This window comes from Marmota monax, unplaced genomic scaffold (assembly GCF_021218885.2).
Source record: "Marmota monax isolate L192 unplaced genomic scaffold, Marmota_monax_Labrador192_F-V1.1 WCK01_AAM20220418_F8-fsc00193, whole genome shotgun sequence".
NCBI lineage: Eukaryota > Metazoa > Chordata > Mammalia > Rodentia > Sciuridae > Marmota > Marmota monax.
The window spans coordinates 4,076,399-4,095,748 of NW_026695203.1; the positions used below are offsets into that span (position 1 = coordinate 4,076,399).

A 19,350-nucleotide genomic window follows, 5' to 3' on the forward strand; every position below is an offset into this window, starting at 1 on the left:
TGTCCTCTCTTAGGGAGGGTGATTCCCTCCAAGTTCATACCCACCCCCCAACAGGTGGACCCAGGGGCCCAGGTGGCCGGCCTGAACCCAGGTGGCCGGCCAGGCCCTGCCTCTTGCAGGGGCTGGGGTCGGAGCAGATGCAACCTGTGCTTCTTTGGGCCCTGAAGCTCCTTCCTAGTCTCCCCTCCTTTCTGTGGAGCCCTCCATTTCTCTTTCCCTCCAGGACCCCTCACAGGGGCAGGTGTGCCCTGGGCTCTCCTGTTCTTTTAGAGGGGCCCCTTATAAAATCAGCTGAGGATAAAATCCAGAGATACCGATGCACGAGCCCTGCCTGGGTCAGGCCTTTGGCCACCAAGCAGACCACGTGGCCTGGCAGCCCTGTTGCTGAGTCAGGGAGAGGGCCCCATGCTGGACACAGTTCGGGGAGAGCAGGAAGCCAGCCTCAGCTCGCCCCACAGCTCCCTTCTCCCCCTCCCCACCTAATAAGCCAGGGGTCCCTGGGTGGGAGGAAGCACCCTGGGCCTTGTCCCACCTGCCTCACGGTCTCTCCTTGGGACTGGAGGCCTGTGGCTATGTTAGATTAAGGGATTGGTCTCCTTGCCCTAGAGGGTCCCCTCTGGCCCTAATGCAGGCCTCCCCATGCCTTCCTCTGTCTGTCGAGTCCCTTGGGTTTCAGCCCCTAGGCCAGCAAGGGGCCAGGAAAGCAGAGGCCAGCTCAGCGCTCCTCTTTCAGGACCTTTATTGCCGGCGATCCTGAGGCCCAGGTGGGGCCGAGAGGGGCTGCCCTGTCCCCAGGGCTAGAAGAAGTTGACCACCCTGCGGAGCGACTGCACACGGGCACTGTGGGCCTCCCAGTCAGAGAAGCTGCGGAAGTCGCCCCTCTCCACCACGTACATTCGGCCACGGTAGTTGGGCTCCTCATAGAGGACCCATCTGGAAGCCAGGGAAAGACAGGTCAGGGGACGGACACAGGAATGCCACCCAGGCTCCGATCAGAAGACCTCCCACCAGCCCTGCCACCCCTTCCTAGCCCAGTGGATCCCTGTGCTCTGCAGAACACCAGGGTGCGCCGCCTGCACTAGGCTGACTCCCTACCTGCTGCTGTGGGGGTCAGGGCTGGGTGTGGCACGGGGGAGGCGTGCCCAGTAACGGGCCATGGTTTAAAATTGGCCAGTCTACTCCAGGAGGCTCTGGCCCCCGTGGCACAGCCCTCATCCCTCCTGCTCTCTGCAAGGACCATCTCACACTGATGGCAGCTGCAGCAGCAGGCAGGACACTGGGCACAGACTGGGGACAAACGCCTCCTGCTCATTCATTCAGCAAACGCAGACGAGCTCCAGGCGTGTGTCTCACTGTGCGTTAGGAACCGGGGTGCTCAGGTGGGACAGATGGGCTCCCATCCCCATGACACCTCTGCTCCAGTGAACAACAGACTGTGGTGTCTGCAGTTGCAGGAGGGGACAGCCAGGATCCTGGCCGTCGTCCCCAGTGGAGCCAGGAGAGACCATGGCCCCTCATCACCCAGGAGGTGTGGGGCTGCAGGTGAAGGGCAGTGCAAACCAGGTGACCAGGAAGGTGTGGCGGGGAGGCTAGAGGGGGGCCAGAAGGGTGGTCTCCATCTGGGAGGGGAAGTGTGGACCAGAAAGCCATCCCTTCCTCTGCCATCCCTGAGCCAAGTGTGCTACTGTGGGGAGGGGGCCCAAGAAAGGTAGCACAAGTCTGTGGCCCTGGGGGGCGAGGTCTGAAGCCTGAACTGACTGCCTGGCCCCAGCAGAGGACTGGGAGTCGCCGTGGTCAACAGCGGGCCTCTACCAGGCCCCCGACTCCTCCCCTTCACTCTCTCCACCATGGAAAACTGCCTTTCTCTGCTTGGGACAGGCAGTGGCCTTGGGCCGCTTCCTCTTGGGCCTCCCACAAGGGGCGCACACACAGCTCTGTCTTTGGGGTCCATGTGGCCTGGACTCCGACCCTGCCTCTTTGCAATGAGTGCCCACCTGGACCCCAGTAATTCTTGCCCATCACCCCGAAAGCACTTTGCTGTTGAAGGAGCTTCCTCCCCGTGGACACAGCCCTTCTAGCCTGGGCCCAGCCTCAGATGAGGTCAGGGAAGGTGAGTGAGGGCCCAAGGCCGCACAGCCCTCCTCCCCACTGTCTGCTCCCGCCACTCTCCTGACCCCACACCTGGTGCCTGGGGCAGTCCACTGCTGGGAGAGTCAGGGTCGGTAATGGCCATGAAGAGGGAGGGAGGCGGAGAGTGTGAGCAGGGAGGGGGCACCTACTGGGGGACAGCCTGGTGCAGCAAGACCTCCCACCCCACGGCTGCAGCTCAGAGGGAGTGGGCCAGCCCCGGCCCCCTAGCAGCAGCTGGAAAGGCCCAAGCAGTGTCTTGAGCCACCCTGGGGCTCAGGTGGACATCCCCCAAACTAAAGGGCAGGGAGAGGGCTGGGCGTCGCAGCAAGCTCCCCACTCCTAGCCCAGCCAGTTGGGGAGGAGGCAGAGAGAGGAAGGCAAAGGGCTCATTCTTCTCTTAGAGGGCAGGGGGGCTGCTGGGGATTAAACCCAGGGCCTGACACGTGCCGGGCAAGTGCTCTACTTTGGCACCACCTCCCGGCCCTGAGGCTCAGCTTTTAGGAGATGGGAAGTGGAAATGGCAGAAATGCCAGTGTGTTTCCCTCCAAGTGCCCTCCAGGACATGAGACGAGGGACAGGCCAACTGGAACTGCACGGAACCCAGAGGGAACGCTCTTGTCCTGCAGGAAATGGAGGGACCCAGCCTCCTCATCACCCAGGTCCCAGGAAAGGCTCTGTGGAGTGTCACCATCCAGACCCAGGGCATCCAGCATGGCCACCCATGCAGCTGCCCCTTGAAGAGGGCTTACGAGTCACAGGGCCCGGGCATGTGGCTCAGTGGTGGAGTGCTTGCCCAGCATGTGTGAGTTCCGTCCCCAGCACCGCAGAAGAAAGAAAAAACATGAACTAAAGACACAAGAGGTAAAGGAGAAGTGTGCTCTGGGTCCACACAGGGAGTCTACCATTTCAGCTCTGGTTAGCTTCCTGGCCACCAAGATGTCCCCTCCGAGGGCACAGGATTCTACAATCAAACAACGCAAGCCCCTGCCTCCCCCACCTGTTCCTCAACAGCCCTGAAGTCTCCAGGCTGTGGAGAGGCGGGACCGTGTCCTGGGTCTCAGGACATTTAACATGCCCAGGTGTGTCTTTGCCTCATGGCACAACTTAGCCAGCAAAATTTCCAGGGTGCATTGTTCTGGAATTCTACCCCTGGACTCCCAGATGCCACCAACTCCTCAAGCCAAGTCACACCTCCCTGAAGAAAGGTAGATAGTATCTATAGCTCAGTCTGGGTCTCCTTCAGTCCCTCCCCTGACACCTCACCAGGGTCCCTGAGGCCAAGCCTCAGAAATACAGAAGACTCCTTAACTTCTTCAACAAGAGCCAAGTTTTTGGACCAGCCATAGATGGAGGCAGGACCGGGCCTGGGGCTCTTCTCCTGAGGGGAGGGGCTGAAGGCACCAGCTCTGGAAAGCAGACTGCAATCCCAGCAGGGCCTCTCTCCAGGGCCAAGTTAACCTTCCAGTCTCAGTTTGCTCCTCTGTAAAATGGGGACGATATCTACCCAAACAAAGGTTAGAGAGATGGTCAACTGGAAAGTCTCAGGGCAGTGACACTTTACACAAGGGGAGGGCACAAGGAGCAGGGAGCATGGGCTGCCCTCAGCTGATCAGAAGGAAACCTGCCTGCGTCTGCAGGGGGCGGCCAAGGACAGAACACGCAGGGTTCTGACAGCTGTTTTGGGCCCAGTGTCCCTCACTGAGGCCTTTCTGGGCCATAGGGAGACCAGCAGCCCTGGCCGCCACTCACGCTCCATCCCCGTAGACCTTGACGGCGTTGACGCAGCTCCTGGTCCAGCCCTGGCTCTGCAGGAAGGGGCAGTCCTCCAGGAACTCCAGACACTGGCCCGTGAAGTTGCAGCCCTCGAAGATCTCTAGCCGGAAATGCTCCCCATGCTCCAAGGCACAGGCGGGCGGAGGGTGGGAAAGAGGAAAATGCTCTGAGTCCCCCACCAGTACAGGTGGGAAGGAATGTGCAGTCACCCAGGGCTCAGGGCCAAGAGTTCCTGGGCTGGCTGGGGTGGGGGTTGGTAAATGGCCCCATCTCAACACACACCCTCTGTTCCTTCTTTCACATGAGATGTGTTGGCGGTTTTATGACTTTAAAAAGCTTGGCTGGGGGTGGCGGTGCATGCCTGTGATCCCAGAGGCTTGGGAAACTGAGGCAGGGAGGAATGTAAATTTGAGAGCAGTTTCAGCAATTTAGCAAGGCCCTTAGCAACTGAGTGAGACTCTGTCTCAAAATTTTTAAAAAAGCATTAAAAGAGCTGAGGATGTAGCTCAGTGGTAAAGTGTCCCTGGGTTTAATCCCCAGTACCAGAAAGAAAGAAAGAACAACAACAACAAAAGAGCTTCAAAGCCCCTGAATCGGTCCAGTGGTCCAATCTCCTCTTTTTACAACTAAGGAATCCAAGATCCAAAGAGGGGGCAAGACTGCCCTGAGACCAGGGCCACTTGGACCAGGGCTGGGATCACTAACTCCCTCCAGGTGCTCAGCCTGGGGGCTCCTGCCCTGGTTATACCAACACGCTTCTCAGCTTTGACTTCTCTGCCCGCAGGCCACAGATGATAATATTTTAGAACTGTAATAGAACCTTTTATTAAAACATGAAGCCAAAACTCTAAAACAAATAACACATCTCGTTTGCTGAAATCCCTGCTGGCCTTGATGTCATCACTCACTAACATCATCAGTACATGGATCTCCCTACGGGATTCCTGTGTTTCCAAAAGACAAAAGGAGGGCCAGCTCCCCACAGGCCAGATGTGGGGGGGCGGGTCTGCTTCATAGCTGGCCCCAGGCATGGCCTTTTTGAGAAGAGCATTCACAGGATGCCTAGTATATTTTTAATATAAATAGCATTATACAGGATCCAGGGCCAACCATTTTAATTCCTTTTTCCAAATGCCCAAGGCCTGGCAGAGATACTAAGAAAGTATTCTTACATTTGAGAAGTCAAAGTGCAGCCAATTTTACAACTGATAGAAGAGGGGGCCCCAGGCAGAGAGGCACCGCCCCCGTGATTCCTTAGGTGTCTGCCAGAGCCCCAGCCCAGGCGTCCAAGCGAGGGCCCTCTGGCCAGCAGACTCTGAGCAGGGCTGCTCACTGTGAGCTTGGGGACTGGTCATTTCCCATCCAAAGGACCAGAACTCAGAGCAGGTCAGATAGTGCTGGGACTTGGGTTAAGCCTCATTCCGCAAATCCTACCCTAGAGTCATGCAGCCATAAAAAGCCCCTCCCCACGGAAGAGCGACACCCCTGGTTTGCGTTCCCTACACACACCAGGCCCCACCTGTGAGATGCAGCCACCTGTGCAACTCCAAGGGACCTGCCCCACATGTCCTGCTGACTGGCCTGTGATACTTCAGCTTCTTCCATTAGCAATTCCAAGATTAGGGCTTGGGAGGTGCGCAGAATGGCTACAAGGCCATGTGCCCAGCAGGTGCCCGGATCCAGGCAGCCTGACTTACTTTTGCTGAGTGCTCCACCTTCCGGTCACAAATCCAAACTTATAATTTTTTTTTCTTTTCTTGGGTGTTGGAGAGGGAACCCAGGGCTCACGCTCTACCACTGAGCTACACCCTCCAGGCCCCAAACTTCTAATATTTTCAACAGCATTTTAAATAGAGAATTTAGCTAGATGTTTGGATGGGAAATTTAAAGTGGTTTCCTGAGAACTCCCAGGGGCTCGCCTGCCTGGTAGCCCTGATTGAACCCCATGGTGTCTCACCCTCCTGCCAGCAGGGGTCTGGGTAGGGCCTTTTAAAGTTGGGAGGACCCTGCTACAGATTCCAGGAAGGCCCCAGCCCCCAGGCGGAGTGGGTGCTCACCATTCCTACAGGCCGGCAGGAGCCCATGTGGTCACTGTGGCCGTTCCATCGGAAGAAGTCAGGGTAGTCACCGTGCTCCAGGATGAACTGCTGGCCCCGGAAATCGGGGTGATCAAAGCAGACCCAGGCGCCACTCTCCACCCGGATGGAGTTTACTCTGTTCATAAAGCCTCGGTCCTGGAAGTTGTCACAGTCCCCGAAGACCTCCAGCTTCCGGCCTGTGAAGTGCTTGCCCTCGTAGAGAGTGATCTAGAAGGCCAGGTCAGAGCCAGGGTCAGGCTTCTCTCCTTTCAGTTTGGGGGTCTGTCATCTGGGACCTCTGCATCCTCTAGGAAACCCAGATTCCCAGGCCACCAAGCCCGGCCCTGCTGTGCACAGGAGGTGCCCGAGACATCTGCTGATTGGGCAGAGGATGAAAGGTCAACAGGCTGCTGTCAGACACAGCCACTGCCCAAGCCCCCCGTGGAGCAGACAAACTGCAGCCCGTCTCTGGGGACAGGAAGTTCCCCTTTGTGGAGGTATCCACTTGAAAACCTGTTGTCACAAATTTCCACCACATTTGTTTAACTCAATTTTTGTTTATTGTTAAAACAACACATCCATAATAACATCAAAGGAAATCTTTCCAAAACAATAAACTTCACCTACTACTCACCTTTATTTTTTGGAAAGCCAGGTTCCTGGGGCTGGGCCTCCTCAGCTAGAGAGGCTGAACCTGTGGAAGCCAGGTCCAGGAATCCCGGCCCAGGATGAAAGTCCTCAAAAGCACACTCTATAAGTGTCACCTTGTCCTTTTTTTTTTTTTTTTCCTTTTTAAGGCCTGACAGACAGATAACTAGGTAGCATGGACATGTTGTCCTTTTCCCAAACTTTAGTTTGGACTGGAGACCCTGGGGCACTTTACCACTGAGCTACATCCCTAGTCCTTTTTATTTATTAATTTTTTTGTATTTTGAGACAGTATCTTACTAAATTTCTTAGACCTCTCTAAGTTGCTGAGGCTGGCCTCAAACTTGTGATCCTCCTGACTCTGCCTCTTAAGTCTCTGGGATTACAGACAAATGCCATTGAGTCCAGCTCTTGTCCCCACACTTAACAACTCAAGCAACAACCCCCTCAACTTATTTCCTGCCGTGGAACCTAAAATTCCAAATACTCAATAACTCTTGGGTCTCAAGAATTGTGGTCCCAAGGGACCCTATCAAAGAATAGTAACCCAGTAACTGTTGTCATTTGTGCTTTATAAATGCTTCCAGTTCTCCCAGGCCCCTCGGAGCTAGGGCAGCTGTATGCTCTGGCCAAAGGAATGTGTGTGGGAATGGACACTTGCAAGCCAGTGCATGTCTGATTTGGGGGTCTCTTCCTTTCCCTTTCTCATGTTACTGTCAGCCTGGGGCATAGGGAAGGGTGTGAGGACAAAAGCACTTATACCCATGATGGATATGTGGTGCTAGGGAGGCAGATACCCTAGTTGATGTATGCTACCAAGCTACTGGGGTTATTTGTTACTGAAACATAACCTAGCCCATGCAGAGGACTCTAGTGGTGCTCTCACCACTGAAGCACTTGAATGGAGCTTCTGGAGCCCAAAGGCTTCATGGGATTATCCAGGACAGGGTCACTAGAGAAGGAGGAGAGAGATCTGAATTGGCTACCCTTCCAGCACAAGACAGGTTTGATAGAGAGTCACCCAGACATTCAATGAGACCTGAACACCCTAAGGATTTGGAGGTCCTCAAGGCTCAACATTTTGCTGAGAAACAGCCCCACATACCCGTGAAGACTGGAGAGCAAAACACACACTTTGACCATCCTCTCATAAAGAAGAGACAGCTAGGGTGGGCCCTGTATGATTGGCAAGGCTAACCCACCCCAAGCCAGAAAGCAGCAGCCAAGTTTGACCACCCTCCCTGCTCTTGACTTGGGGGAGGTGGTTAGAACCCCAGAACACCTGAAAAAGGGGATGGAAGAGGGCCATCATCCTCTGCACCCCCACCAGAGAGGCCCACAGCCAACAGCCAGGCAGCTCCATTTAATTAAGAAATTAAGCCAGCTTTGCTTGGGCTTGTAGTCCCCAAAGGGCACACGGGAGCAACGGTTTGCATCTCCCTATGCCCGGTTTGCACCCTCCCCATGCCCGCGCACTGGGGCAATCGCCGGCCCTCTGCTGGTTTGCATTGGGTGGGGAAGGGCGAGGACTCACCTTCCCGGAGCGCTGCGCCATGGTGCGCCGCCGTCCTCCACCGGACTCAGTATATACCCGGCGGCGCCCTGCTGGCTCAGCGCCGCCAGGGACAAAAGATTTGCTTGGCCGGGCACCGCCGAGTTAGTGCTGTCGGGCGTGCTAAGCCGGAGAGGGGCCGCCGGGCCGGCCGCTGGGACCCGACCCTCGACCACCCTGCGCCACCCGCAGAGCCCCACCCCCCCGCCGCCCCTGCCAGACCCCAAGACCTCCGTTCCCGGACCCCTCCTTCCCAGCCCACCCGCTCTCCTTGCTGAGTCAGGACCACGGCACCACCGCATCCACTGCGATTGCCGGGGGCTGGGAAGGGGTCTCCCAGGCCCTGCGCCTCTTCCCCAGTGCTGCACTTGCGCCCCTTCCCCACTCCACGTCTCCCTCCTTCTAACCTCCCGCAACCTCCATCACACCCGGCTGCACTCTAACCTGTTCCCGCCTGGTTTCTTTGGGACCTAGGATGGAGTCCATCCAAGCGTCCTGGGGCAAAGAAAGTCTTCCTCTGCCCCTTATAACTAGCTTCCCTGATCTGAGCTCCCAGCCCCGGCCCCTGGCCACCCTCCCTCCCCAGCCTGGGCTCCCGTGTCCTCCCTCTTTGGGATACTGTATCTCTCTCCCACTGGAGATCCTTCCCAGGTGTCCCGGGCCCTGATCCATGCTGCACCCTGTGCTCGGGTCGGGGGGCCGCAGTGCTCTGCACCTGAAACTCTACACTAGTGCACAGAGCAGGCCACCCTGCGTGACCGTGACCGAGGATGGGTCTGCAGAGCATTCCCAGAGCTGAGAAGCCCTTGGCACACAGTGGAGCCTCGAAGATAGTTTATGGAGTAAATGGAATAAACACGGAGGCCACAAATCACTGGGGAGATGAGATGGGGTAACTGATTGGTGGGCAGTGTGGGGGGGGTGGGGGGGCAGGCTCTAGAGCAAAGGAGAAGCCCGGGGCTGCGGGGGGGGGGGGGTCCTGGGGGCGGGGAGTTAGGCAGGGCTTCTTCTCTCAGGAAAGTGGACTGGTTTCTTTCTTTCTTTTTCGCGGGTAGGGGATTGAGCAGTGAATGCAACTTTTATTCTTGACTTGTGAGAGACTCACAAATTAACTTCTCAACCTGCTGCACGGGGAGATGGGGTAAAGGAAATGAGGGGTGGGTAGGTAAATAAAGGGGAGGAATATTCATGCCTTTTCTGGGAATGGGTGGCGATTTTCTGGGACTCCAGGTATTACCTCTTTTTCTTTTTTCTTTTTAGTACTGGAAATTTAGCCCCAGGGCACTTAACCACTGAGCTACATACATCCTCAGCTCTTTTTTATTTTGTTTTTATTTTGAGACAGGGTCTCACTAAGTTGCTTACAGCCTCAATAATTTGCTGAGGCTGACCTTGAACCTTTGATCCTCCTGTCTTAGCCTCAGGAGTCCTGGGATTACAGGCTTGCTCACCAAGCCCAGCTCTCTTTTCACTCTTCTTATGGTTCTTTGCAAGTCATCGGATGGCCATTGTCTACTGTCATAGCTCTGGGGATATGTCATTTAGCATGCAGATGGATTATCATGAAGTCAGAGGTGGTCACTCCTGAAGCCATCTTGACCTAACTTGTTTGGGCTAGCCTACCTGGAGAGAAACTTTAGGACTTCAGGTATCCTATCTTCAAAGATAAACAAGAAAAGGACCAGGTAGAAATTCAGCTAGGTCACTGAGGCAGTACAAGATTTGGGCAGGGTAACAGGGCTACTGTCCAGTGTATTTTTATTGCCATTTCACAAATGGTGAAGGGACAGCAGGTCACATGATTCTTGGGGCAGAGAGTGACCTTGCCCTTGCCCTAAGAAGTCATCAAAGGCAGACAGGGCATGGACTGGATCCCACAGGTCACCCTCCTAGCTGTCATGCCTTCCCCCAGGGCGGCTGCCGCCTCCACAGGTGGCCATCCACTCTCCAGGCCACACCTTCCAGCGCTTGCCTCTGGACATGGGTCGTGTGGGGACATATCATTAAAAACAAAGTTTCCTGCCAATCTAGAAAAGTAGTAGAGAAAGAAAACAGTCATTATTAAGTCAGCTTTAAGCCAGAATGTGATGGGCTTCACGGGTGACCTGCTTAGACATTGCAACATGTCAGCCTGGGGGTCAGTGGCAGGGCTCATCTGTAGCTTGAGTAAGGCCCTGGGTTTGATCCCTAGCACTTCGAGGGAGGGAGATGGGGAGGGAAGGAGAGAAAAGGAAGGGGAGGGGAGGGGAGGGAAGGGGAGGGGAGGACTTCTCAGAATTGGACCTGATATGGTGACCAGCCAGTCCACAGTTTTGTTACCGCTGTTGGCCGGTGACGAGTCCTTGCTTCCCCCATGTTGAAGAATAACACCAAAGAAGCACGGCGAGGCAAGGTCAGAGTAGAAATTAGAAGTTTATTAAAGGACAGCAGAAAAGACTTCTCCCGGAGGAAGAAGGGGACCCAAGAGGTGCAATCTATGGAAGTGCGGTTGTCTCCCCTTTTTATAGTTTTGGTGATGGAATGTAAGGGGAAGGGTTAGGACACAGGTGGGCCAAACGGGCAGGAAGGACTTAATTATCACTTTTTGGGATGGGCTTATCACTTCTCTGGGATGGGCTATCTCCAAATCTGTTGGGGGCTGTTCCTGGGTTCCATTAATATTTCTTTGGGGTGGACTTTGGCCTAGGGCCTTTCTGGAACTTCATTAACACTCCATGAGTTGTCCTGCATTTCCCGGAATCATTGCCAGCATGGCCTCCATTTTAGATTTCACTCGATATTAGACCCGATTTACCTAACTACACTGACTACCTAATTTTAAATCTGGCTTCAGTTTGATCAAGACTACTTAATCATGGGTATTTCTTAACTCCTGCTTTTGATTTCTCCCAAATTAAAACAGAGCTCTGTCAATACCCCCCAAAGACAGGGCTGAGGATTCCAATCTTCCCAGTCTGGCTATACTGAATAAATATTTCTTTTCTTTCTTTCTTTTTTTTTTGCACTGGGGATTGAACCCAGGGGTGCTTAACCACTGAGCCATATCCCCAGCCCCTTTTTTATATTTTATTTAGAGACAGGGTCTCACTGAGTTGCTTAGGGCCTAAGTTGCTGCAGCTGGCTTTGAACTTTCGATCCTTCTGCCTCAACCTCCAGAGCCACTGGGATCACAGTCAGGTGCCACTTCACCTGGTCTGAATAAATTTCTTTCCTTCCTTTTTTACCACCAGCTTTTCTGCTTGGATTTTGAGGCAAGTAGCTAGACCCGGTCAGCAGGGACTCCCTTATGTCAGGTCCCTGTCTGTCCCAGAACTCTGATAACAGAGCCCACAGATTTTGTATCACCATGAAGGTGATGTGAATGGAATATAAAATATTAACAGTGATTTGGAGCATTTTCTGAAAAACATACACAAAAAAATGCCCGCCACAAACTTCACTCAAAGAATTGGTAAAAATGAACAGGTGGATCAGATTTCAGCAATTTCAAGTCCTCCCCCCATTCCAAGGGCAGACACTCAAGTCTCTCCCACAATTTCCATTACAAGTTGGTCACCAGAGGAAAGCTCTGCCATGCCCAGTAAGACACCTTGCCGCAAGCAGCTACATAATATGTAAATGCCAGGCTCGTCAAATGCCACCCTTAGAGTTAAATCATTCCATTACCAGAGTCCCGGGTCAGGGGGGCCTCACAGGTTCCTAAAAGAAGAGCTCCAGGATTACCTAAGGGACAGAACAAAAAAGTGGGGAATGGATAAAGAAATGTGGTATATATACACAATGGAGTATTATTCAGCCTTAAAGAAGAATGAAGTGATGACATTTGCTGGTAAATGGATGGAGCTGGAAAATATGCTAAGTGAAATAAGCCAATCCCCAAAAAACAAAGGCCAAGTGTTTTATCTGATACGTGGATGTTAACTCACGATGGGGGTGGGGGTGAGGTGCTAGGGAAGAATATAGGTACTTTGGATTAGTCAGAGGGGAAAGAATGGAGGGGAGGGGTATGGGGGTAGGAATGATAGTAGAATGAATCAGACAGTATTACTCTACATGTACATGTGACTACATAACCAGTGTGACTCTACATCTTGTACAATTAGAAGAATAAGAAGTTATTATTCTCCATTTGTGTATGATGTGTCAAAGTGCTTTCTACTGTTATGGATAACTAATTACAACAAGTTAAAAAAAAGTGTGGAGCTGGGCGCAGTGGCACACACCTCAGCTTGGGAGGCTGAGGCAGGAGGATCACAAGTTCAAAGCCAGTCTCAGCAACTGAGTGAGTCCCTAAGTAACTCAGCAAGATCCTGTCTCTAAATAAAATACAAAAAAGGGCTGGGATTGTGGCTCAGTGGTTAAGCACACCTGGGTTTAATCCTGGGTACCTTAAAAAAAATTGTGGATTCCCCCCACCTCCACCCACTCCTGGTACTGGGATTGAAACAAAGGGTGCTTTACCACTGAACTATATCACCAGTCCTTTTCCATTTTTTTTTTTTTTTTATTTTGAAGCCAGGGTTGGCACATGACTCAGGGGTGGAGAAGTTGAGGCAGGAGGATTGCAGGTGTGAGGCCAGTCTCAGTAATTGTGTAAAATCCTGTTTAAAATAAAATTAAAGAGGACTGACCTTCCCTACAAAGGTGAGATCTTGGAACCCTACAGGACGCCGAATGCACAAAATCACAACAGATCCACACCAAGACACATTATAATGAAAATGCCCAACATACAGAATAAGGAGAGAATTTTAAAAGCCACAAGAGAAAGGAATCAGATTACTTATAAGGGAAAACCAATTAGGATAACGGCAGATTTTTTAACACAGACCCTGAAAGCTAGAAGATCCTGGAACAACATATATCTAGCTCTGAAAGATAATGGGTGCCAAGATTCTTGTATCCAGCAAAACTAAGCTTTAAATTTGAAGATGAAATAAAAACCTTCCACGATAAACAAAAGTTAAAAGAATTTATAGTTAGAAAACCGGCACTACAAAACATCCTTGGTAAAATATTTCATGAAGAGGAAATGAAAAACAGCAATGAAAATCAGCAGAGGGAGGTAGTACCATAAAGGAAAAACTAATCAAAGAAGAAAATCAAGTCAAGTTAAATAATAAAAATAAACAAATATGGCTGGGAATACAAACCATGTTTCAATAGTAACCCTAAATGTTAATGGCTTAAACTCACCAATTAAAAGACATAGGCTAGCAGATTGGATTTAAAAAAGACCCAACAATATGCTGCCTTCAGAAGACTCATCTGATAGGAAAAGACATACACAGACTGAAGGTGAAAGGTTGGGAAAAATCATACCACTCACATGGACCGTGGAAGCAAGCAGGAGTGTCCATACTCATATCAGATAAAGTAGACTTCAAGCCAAAGTTAATCAAAAGGAATAAATATGGACATTACATACTGCTCAAGGGAACCATACACCAATAAGACATAACAATCATAAATATATATGCCCCAAACAATGGTGCAGCTATGTTCATCAAACAAACTCTTTTCAAGTTCAAGAGTCAAACTGATCTCAACACAATAATCTTGGGTGAATTTAATACACCTCTGTCACCACTAGATAGATCTTCCAAACAAAAGCTGAATAAAGAAACTATAGAACTCAATAACACAATAACTTGACTTAACTGACATATATAGAATATTTCAATCTGCATCAAGCAGATACACTTTCTTCTCAGCAGCACATGGATCCTTCTCTAAAATAGACCATATATTGTGCCACAAAGCAACTCTTAGCAAATACAAAAAAGTAGAGATACTACCATGCATTTTATCAGATCATAATGGAATGAAATTGGAAATCAATGACAAAATAAAAAATAAAAATTTCTCCATCACCTGGAGACTAAACAATATGCTACTGAATGAACAATGGGTCTCAGAAGATATCAACGAGCAGATTAAAAAATTCTTAGAGGTAAATGAGAACATAGACACAACATATCGAAATCTCTGGGACACTATGAAGGCAGTACTAAGAGGAAAATTCATTGCATGGAGTTCATTCCTTAAAAGAAGAAAAAGTCAACAAATAAATGACCTCATACTACATCTCAAAGCCCTAGAAAAAGAAGAACAAGCCATCAGCAAAAGCAGTAGAAGGCAAGAAATATTTAAAATTAGAGCTGAAATCAATAAATCAAAACAAAAGAAACAATTGAAAAAATTGACAAAACAGGGGCTGGGATTGTGGCTCAGCAGTAGAGCGCGCGCCTAGCACAGGCGGGACCCAGGTTCGATCCTCAGCACCACATAAAAATAAAGGCACTGTGTTGTGTCCATCTACACCTAAAAAATAAATATTAAAAAAAATTGACAAAACTAAAAGTTGGTTCTTTGAAAAAATAAATAAAATTGACAGACCCTTAGCCACGCTAACAAAGAGAAGGAGAGAGAGAACTCAAATTGCCAGCATACGTGATGAAAAAGGCAAAATCACAACAGACACTACAGAAATACAAGAGATAATTAGAAATTATTCTGAAATCTTATACTCCAATAAAATAGAAGACATTGAAGGCACACATTTCTTAAGTTATATGATTTGCCCAGATTGAGTCAGGAAGATATACACAACTTAAACAGACCAATATCAAGTGAGGAAATAGAAGAAGCCATCAAAAGCTTACCAACCAAGAAAAGCCCAAGGATGGATACACAGTCGAGTTCTACAGACCTTTAAAGAAGAACTAATACCAATACTCTTCAATTTATTTCAGGAAATAGAAAAAGAGACAGTAATTCCAAACTCATTCTATGAGGCCAATATCACCCTGATCCCAAAATCAGGGAAAGACACATCAAAGAAAGAAAACTTCAGACCAATATCTCTAATGAACACAGATGCTAAAATTCTGGCAAATAGAATACAAAACTATATCAAAAAGATTGTGTATCATGATCATGTGGGATTCATCCCAGGGATGCAAGTTTGGTTCAACATGTGGAAATCAATAAATATAATTCATCACAGCAATAGACTTACAGATAAGAATCATATGATCATCTCAATAGATGCAGAAAAATAATTTGACAAAATAAAGCACCACTTTATGCTCAAAACACTAGAAAAACTAGGGATTACAGGAACATATCTCAACGTCATAAAAGCTATCTATGCTAAGCCTCAGGCCAACATCATTCTAAATGGAGAAAAATTGAAGGCATTCCCTCTAAAAACTGGAACAAGATAGGAATACCCTCTTTCACCACTTCTATTCAACATAGTTCTTGAAACACTGGCCATAGCAATTAGACAGACAAAAGAAATCAAAGGGTATGTATAGGAAAAGAAGAACTTAAATTAGCACTATTTGCTGATGATATGAATCTATACCTAGAAGACCCAAAAAACTCCACCAGAAAACTTCTAGAACTAGTAAATGAATTCAGTAAAGTAGCAGGGTATAAAATCAACACCCATAAATCAAAGGCATTTCTGTATATCAGTGACAAATCCTCTGAGAAGGAAATGAGGAAGACTGCCCCATTCACAATATCCTCAAAAAAAAAAAAATAAGATACTTGGGAATCAACTTAACAAAAGAGGTGAAAGATCTATACAATGAAAACTACAGAACCCTAAAAGAGAAATCAAAGAAGACCTTAGAAGATGGAAAGATCTACCTTGCTCTTAGATAGGCAGAATTAATATTATCAAAACGACCATACTACCAAAAGCACTATACAGATTTAATGCAATTCTGATCAAAATCCCAATGGCATTCCTCATAGAAATAGAAAAAGCAATCATGAAATTCATCCGGAAAAATAAGAGACCCAAAATAGCTAAAGCAATCCTTAACAAGAAGAGTGAAGCAGGTGGCATCACTATACTAGACCTTAAACTATACTACAGAGCAATAGTAACAAAAACAGCATGGTATTGGCACCAAATCAGACCAGTAGACCAATGGTACAGAATAGAGGACACAGAGACTAACCCATAAGATTATAATTATCTTATATTAGACAAAGGTGCCAAAAACATGCACTGGAGAAAAGATAGCATTTTCAACAAATGGTGATGGGAAAACTGGAAATCCATATGCAACAAAATAAAATTAAACCCCTATCTCTCATCATGCACAAAACCTAACTCAAAATGGATCGAGGACCTAGGAATTAAACCAGAGATTCTGCGTCTAATAGAAGAAAAAGTAGGCCATAATCTTCATCATGTGAAATTAGGCCCTAACTACCTTAATAAGACTTCTATAGCACAAAAATTAAAACCAAGAGTCAATAAATGGGATGGAATCAAACTAAAAGGTTTTTTTTTTTTTTTTTCTCAGTAAAAGAAACAATCTCTGGGGTGAACAGAGAGCCTACATTCTGGGAGCAAATCTTTACCCCTCACACATCAGATATAGCACTAATCTCTAGGGTATATAAAGAACTCAAAAAGCTAAACACCAAAAAAACAAATAACCCAATCAACAAATGGGCCAAGGACCTGAACAGATACTCCTTAGAAGAGGATATACAATCAATCAACAAATACATGAAAAAATGCTCTTCATCTCTAGCAATCAAAGAAATACAAATCAAAACTACCCTAAGATATCATCTCACCCCAGTCAGAATGGCAGCCATTATGAGGACAAACAACAATAAGCGTTGGTGAGGATGTGGGGAAAAGGCACACTCATACACTGCTGGTGGGGCTGCAAATTGGTGCAGCCAATATGGAAAGCAGTATGGAGATTCCTTGGAAATCTGGGAATGGAGCCACCATTTGACCCAGCTATCCCTCTTCTTGGACTATACCCAAAGGACTTAAAAACAGCATACTACAGGGACACAGCCACATCATTGTTTATAGCAGCAGAATTCACAATAGCTAAACTGTGGAGCCAACCTAGATGCCCTTCAGTGGATGAATGGATAAAAAAAAATGTGGCATATATACACAATGGAATTTTACTCAGCAATAAAAGAGAATAAAATCATGGCATTTGCAGGTAAATGGATGGTGCTGGAGAAGATAATGCTAGGTAAATGGATGGTGCTGGAGAAGATAATGCTAAGTGAAGTTAGCCAATCCCCAAAAAACAAATGTTTTCTCTGATATAAGGAGGCTGATTCATAATGGGGTAGAGAGGGGTACATGGAACGAATAGATGAAGTCTAGATAGGAAAGACGGGAGGGAGGGAAAGGGAGGATTAGCAAGGATGGTGGAATGTGATAGACATCATTATCCAAAGTACATGTATGAAGACATGAATTGGGTGTCAACCTACTTTATATACAAACGGAGATATGAAAAACTGTGGTATATATGTGAAATAAGAATTGTAATGCAAAAAAGTACATGTATAAAGACATGAATTGGCATGAATATACTTTATACAAAGATATGAAAAATTGTGCTCTATATGTGTAATAGAATTGTAATGCATTCTGCTGTTGTGCATTTAAAAAATAAAAGAAAATAAAAAATTAAAGAGGACTGGGAATATATATGTGGTAGAGTGCCCCTGGGGTTAAATCCCCAGAATGTTCTTTTTCTTTTTTTAATTTCAAGACAGGTTCTTGTGTGTTGCCAAGGCTGCCTTCAAACTTGAGATCCTCCTGCCTCAGCCTTCCCAGTAGCTGGGATTACAGGCTGCACTACTGCACCTGGCTTGCAATTTGTTTTTTGTTGTTATTAGTAACAAGATTTTCTGAAATGATAAATGAACAATTCTTGGTAAAGTTTCCTAGAAAACTAAGTAAAATATTCTATCTGCTTGTTTAGAAAATGGCAAACTCTTGCCAGGTGCCCTGGCTCATGCCTGTAAACCCATTGATTTGAGAGGCTAAGGCATGAGGATTGCAAGTGCAAATCGAGCCTCAGCAACCTAGCAAGGCCCTAAGCAACTTAGCAAAACCCAAAATAAAAAGTAAAAAAGGCTGGGGATGTTGCTCAGTGGTAAAGCACCCCTGGGTTCAATATCCAGCACCAAAAACAAAACCAAAAAAATGAAAAGTGCACACTCTTCAATGTGTATTTAAACAATGCAAAAATGCTGTGTGCTTCTTTTCTAGGGAACATGGTCAAGTCCATGTTGTGAGACATCCAGCATTCTTCCTTTAGATACAGTTTTTTTTTTTTTTTCTTTTTTCCTACAGGGATTGAACTTAGGGTTGTTTTGGCACTGAACTACATCCCACAGCCTTAAAAAAAAAGAAAGAAAGAAAAGAAAAAAAAAAGAAAGATCCCCCTTTAAAAAATTTTGAAACAGGTTCTCGCTAAACTGCCCAGGATGGCCTTGAACCGGTGGTTCTCTGATTCTCCTGCCTCCAGCTCCCGAGGCTCTGGGGTTGCAGGCATGTGCCCCCACTCAGCTCCTCAAGGTGCTTCAATGAGGCTCTACTGAATGTGACACAGGAATTGAAACAGGGATGGGAGGCTGCTGTTACTAAAAGCAGATTCCTGAGACTTTTACTTGGGCCTGGAGGTTGAGGGGTGTCCAGCGTCCCAGGTCCTGCCCCTTGCAGATCTGCCAGTTCCTTGGCGTTCTGACACAGGAAGCACCACCAAATTCTGAAGACCCTTTGGTGGTACGCATTTGACAGTGAAACAGCCTCAGCCATCAGATGTCACAGCAGCATGTAAAAGGGCCCTGCCACCTCCAGACCACTTTCGGGGCTGGGGGAGGGAGGTCCAGCTGCTCTACATCTGTCCATGTATATGTTGTCCATTTGGATTTGCTCCTTTATAAATTGTTCTTCTTCTTTGTGTATTCTCTGATGGGTTAACCCACCTACTCCTTCAATGCATGTGTTAGTAACGGGTGTCTGTCTGTTCCGTGTGTTAACCTGTAGTCCATTCTTTTTGTGTGTATTACCTTGGCAGAACCCCTGAGTGGATTTCTTTAAAACGGACATCTGTTCCTGGCCACCCTAGTCCCTGCCCCTCTCCCTGCAGAGTGTTCTCTCCTTTCTTCTCTCTTATAAAATTATGAATTATTTCAGGCAGACAAAAAAGATCAATACCAGTCAATCTGCCTTTCAGGTTAAGAAATAAAACTTCACAAAAAGTTGGGGATGCTGGGTGCCTCCCCCTAATTGGAAAAACCTGTTTTAGCCACATCAATGTTTATAGCAGCACAATTCACAATAGCTAAACTGTGGAGCCAACCTAGATG

The 19,350-nt window shown here is 48.1% G+C and overlaps 1 protein-coding gene across 1 annotated transcript; it reads right to left on the reverse strand.

Moving 5' to 3' along the window:
* Positions 1-527: 527 nt before the first annotated feature.
* Crygn (crystallin gamma N) lies at positions 528-8,184 on the reverse strand. The gene is made up of 4 exons (XM_046429761.2): positions 8,164-8,184; positions 5,961-6,209; positions 3,880-4,025; positions 528-933 (listed from the first exon to the last, which is right to left on the reverse strand). The coding sequence occupies exons 1-4, from the start codon at positions 8,182-8,184 to the stop codon at positions 798-800; spliced, it is 552 nt and encodes a 183-aa protein (XP_046285717.1). The 3' UTR covers positions 528-797.
* Positions 8,185-19,350: the final 11,166 nt, after the last annotated feature.

What these genes read in the sequence shown, in the direction of transcription:
- Crygn (XM_046429761.2), bottom strand. Translation starts at nt 8,184, where the DNA reads ATGGCGCAGCGCTCCGGGAAG. An exon ending in CCTGCCGGCCTGTAGGAATG is followed by an intron (nt 4,026 to 5,960) that starts GTGAGCACCCAC and finishes TGTGCCTTGGAG; the next exon opens with CATGGGGAGCATTTCCGGCT. An exon ending in AAGGTCTACGGGGATGGAGC is followed by an intron (nt 934 to 3,879) that starts GTGAGTGGCGGC and finishes CCTGGCTTCCAG; the next exon opens with ATGGGTCCTCTATGAGGAGC.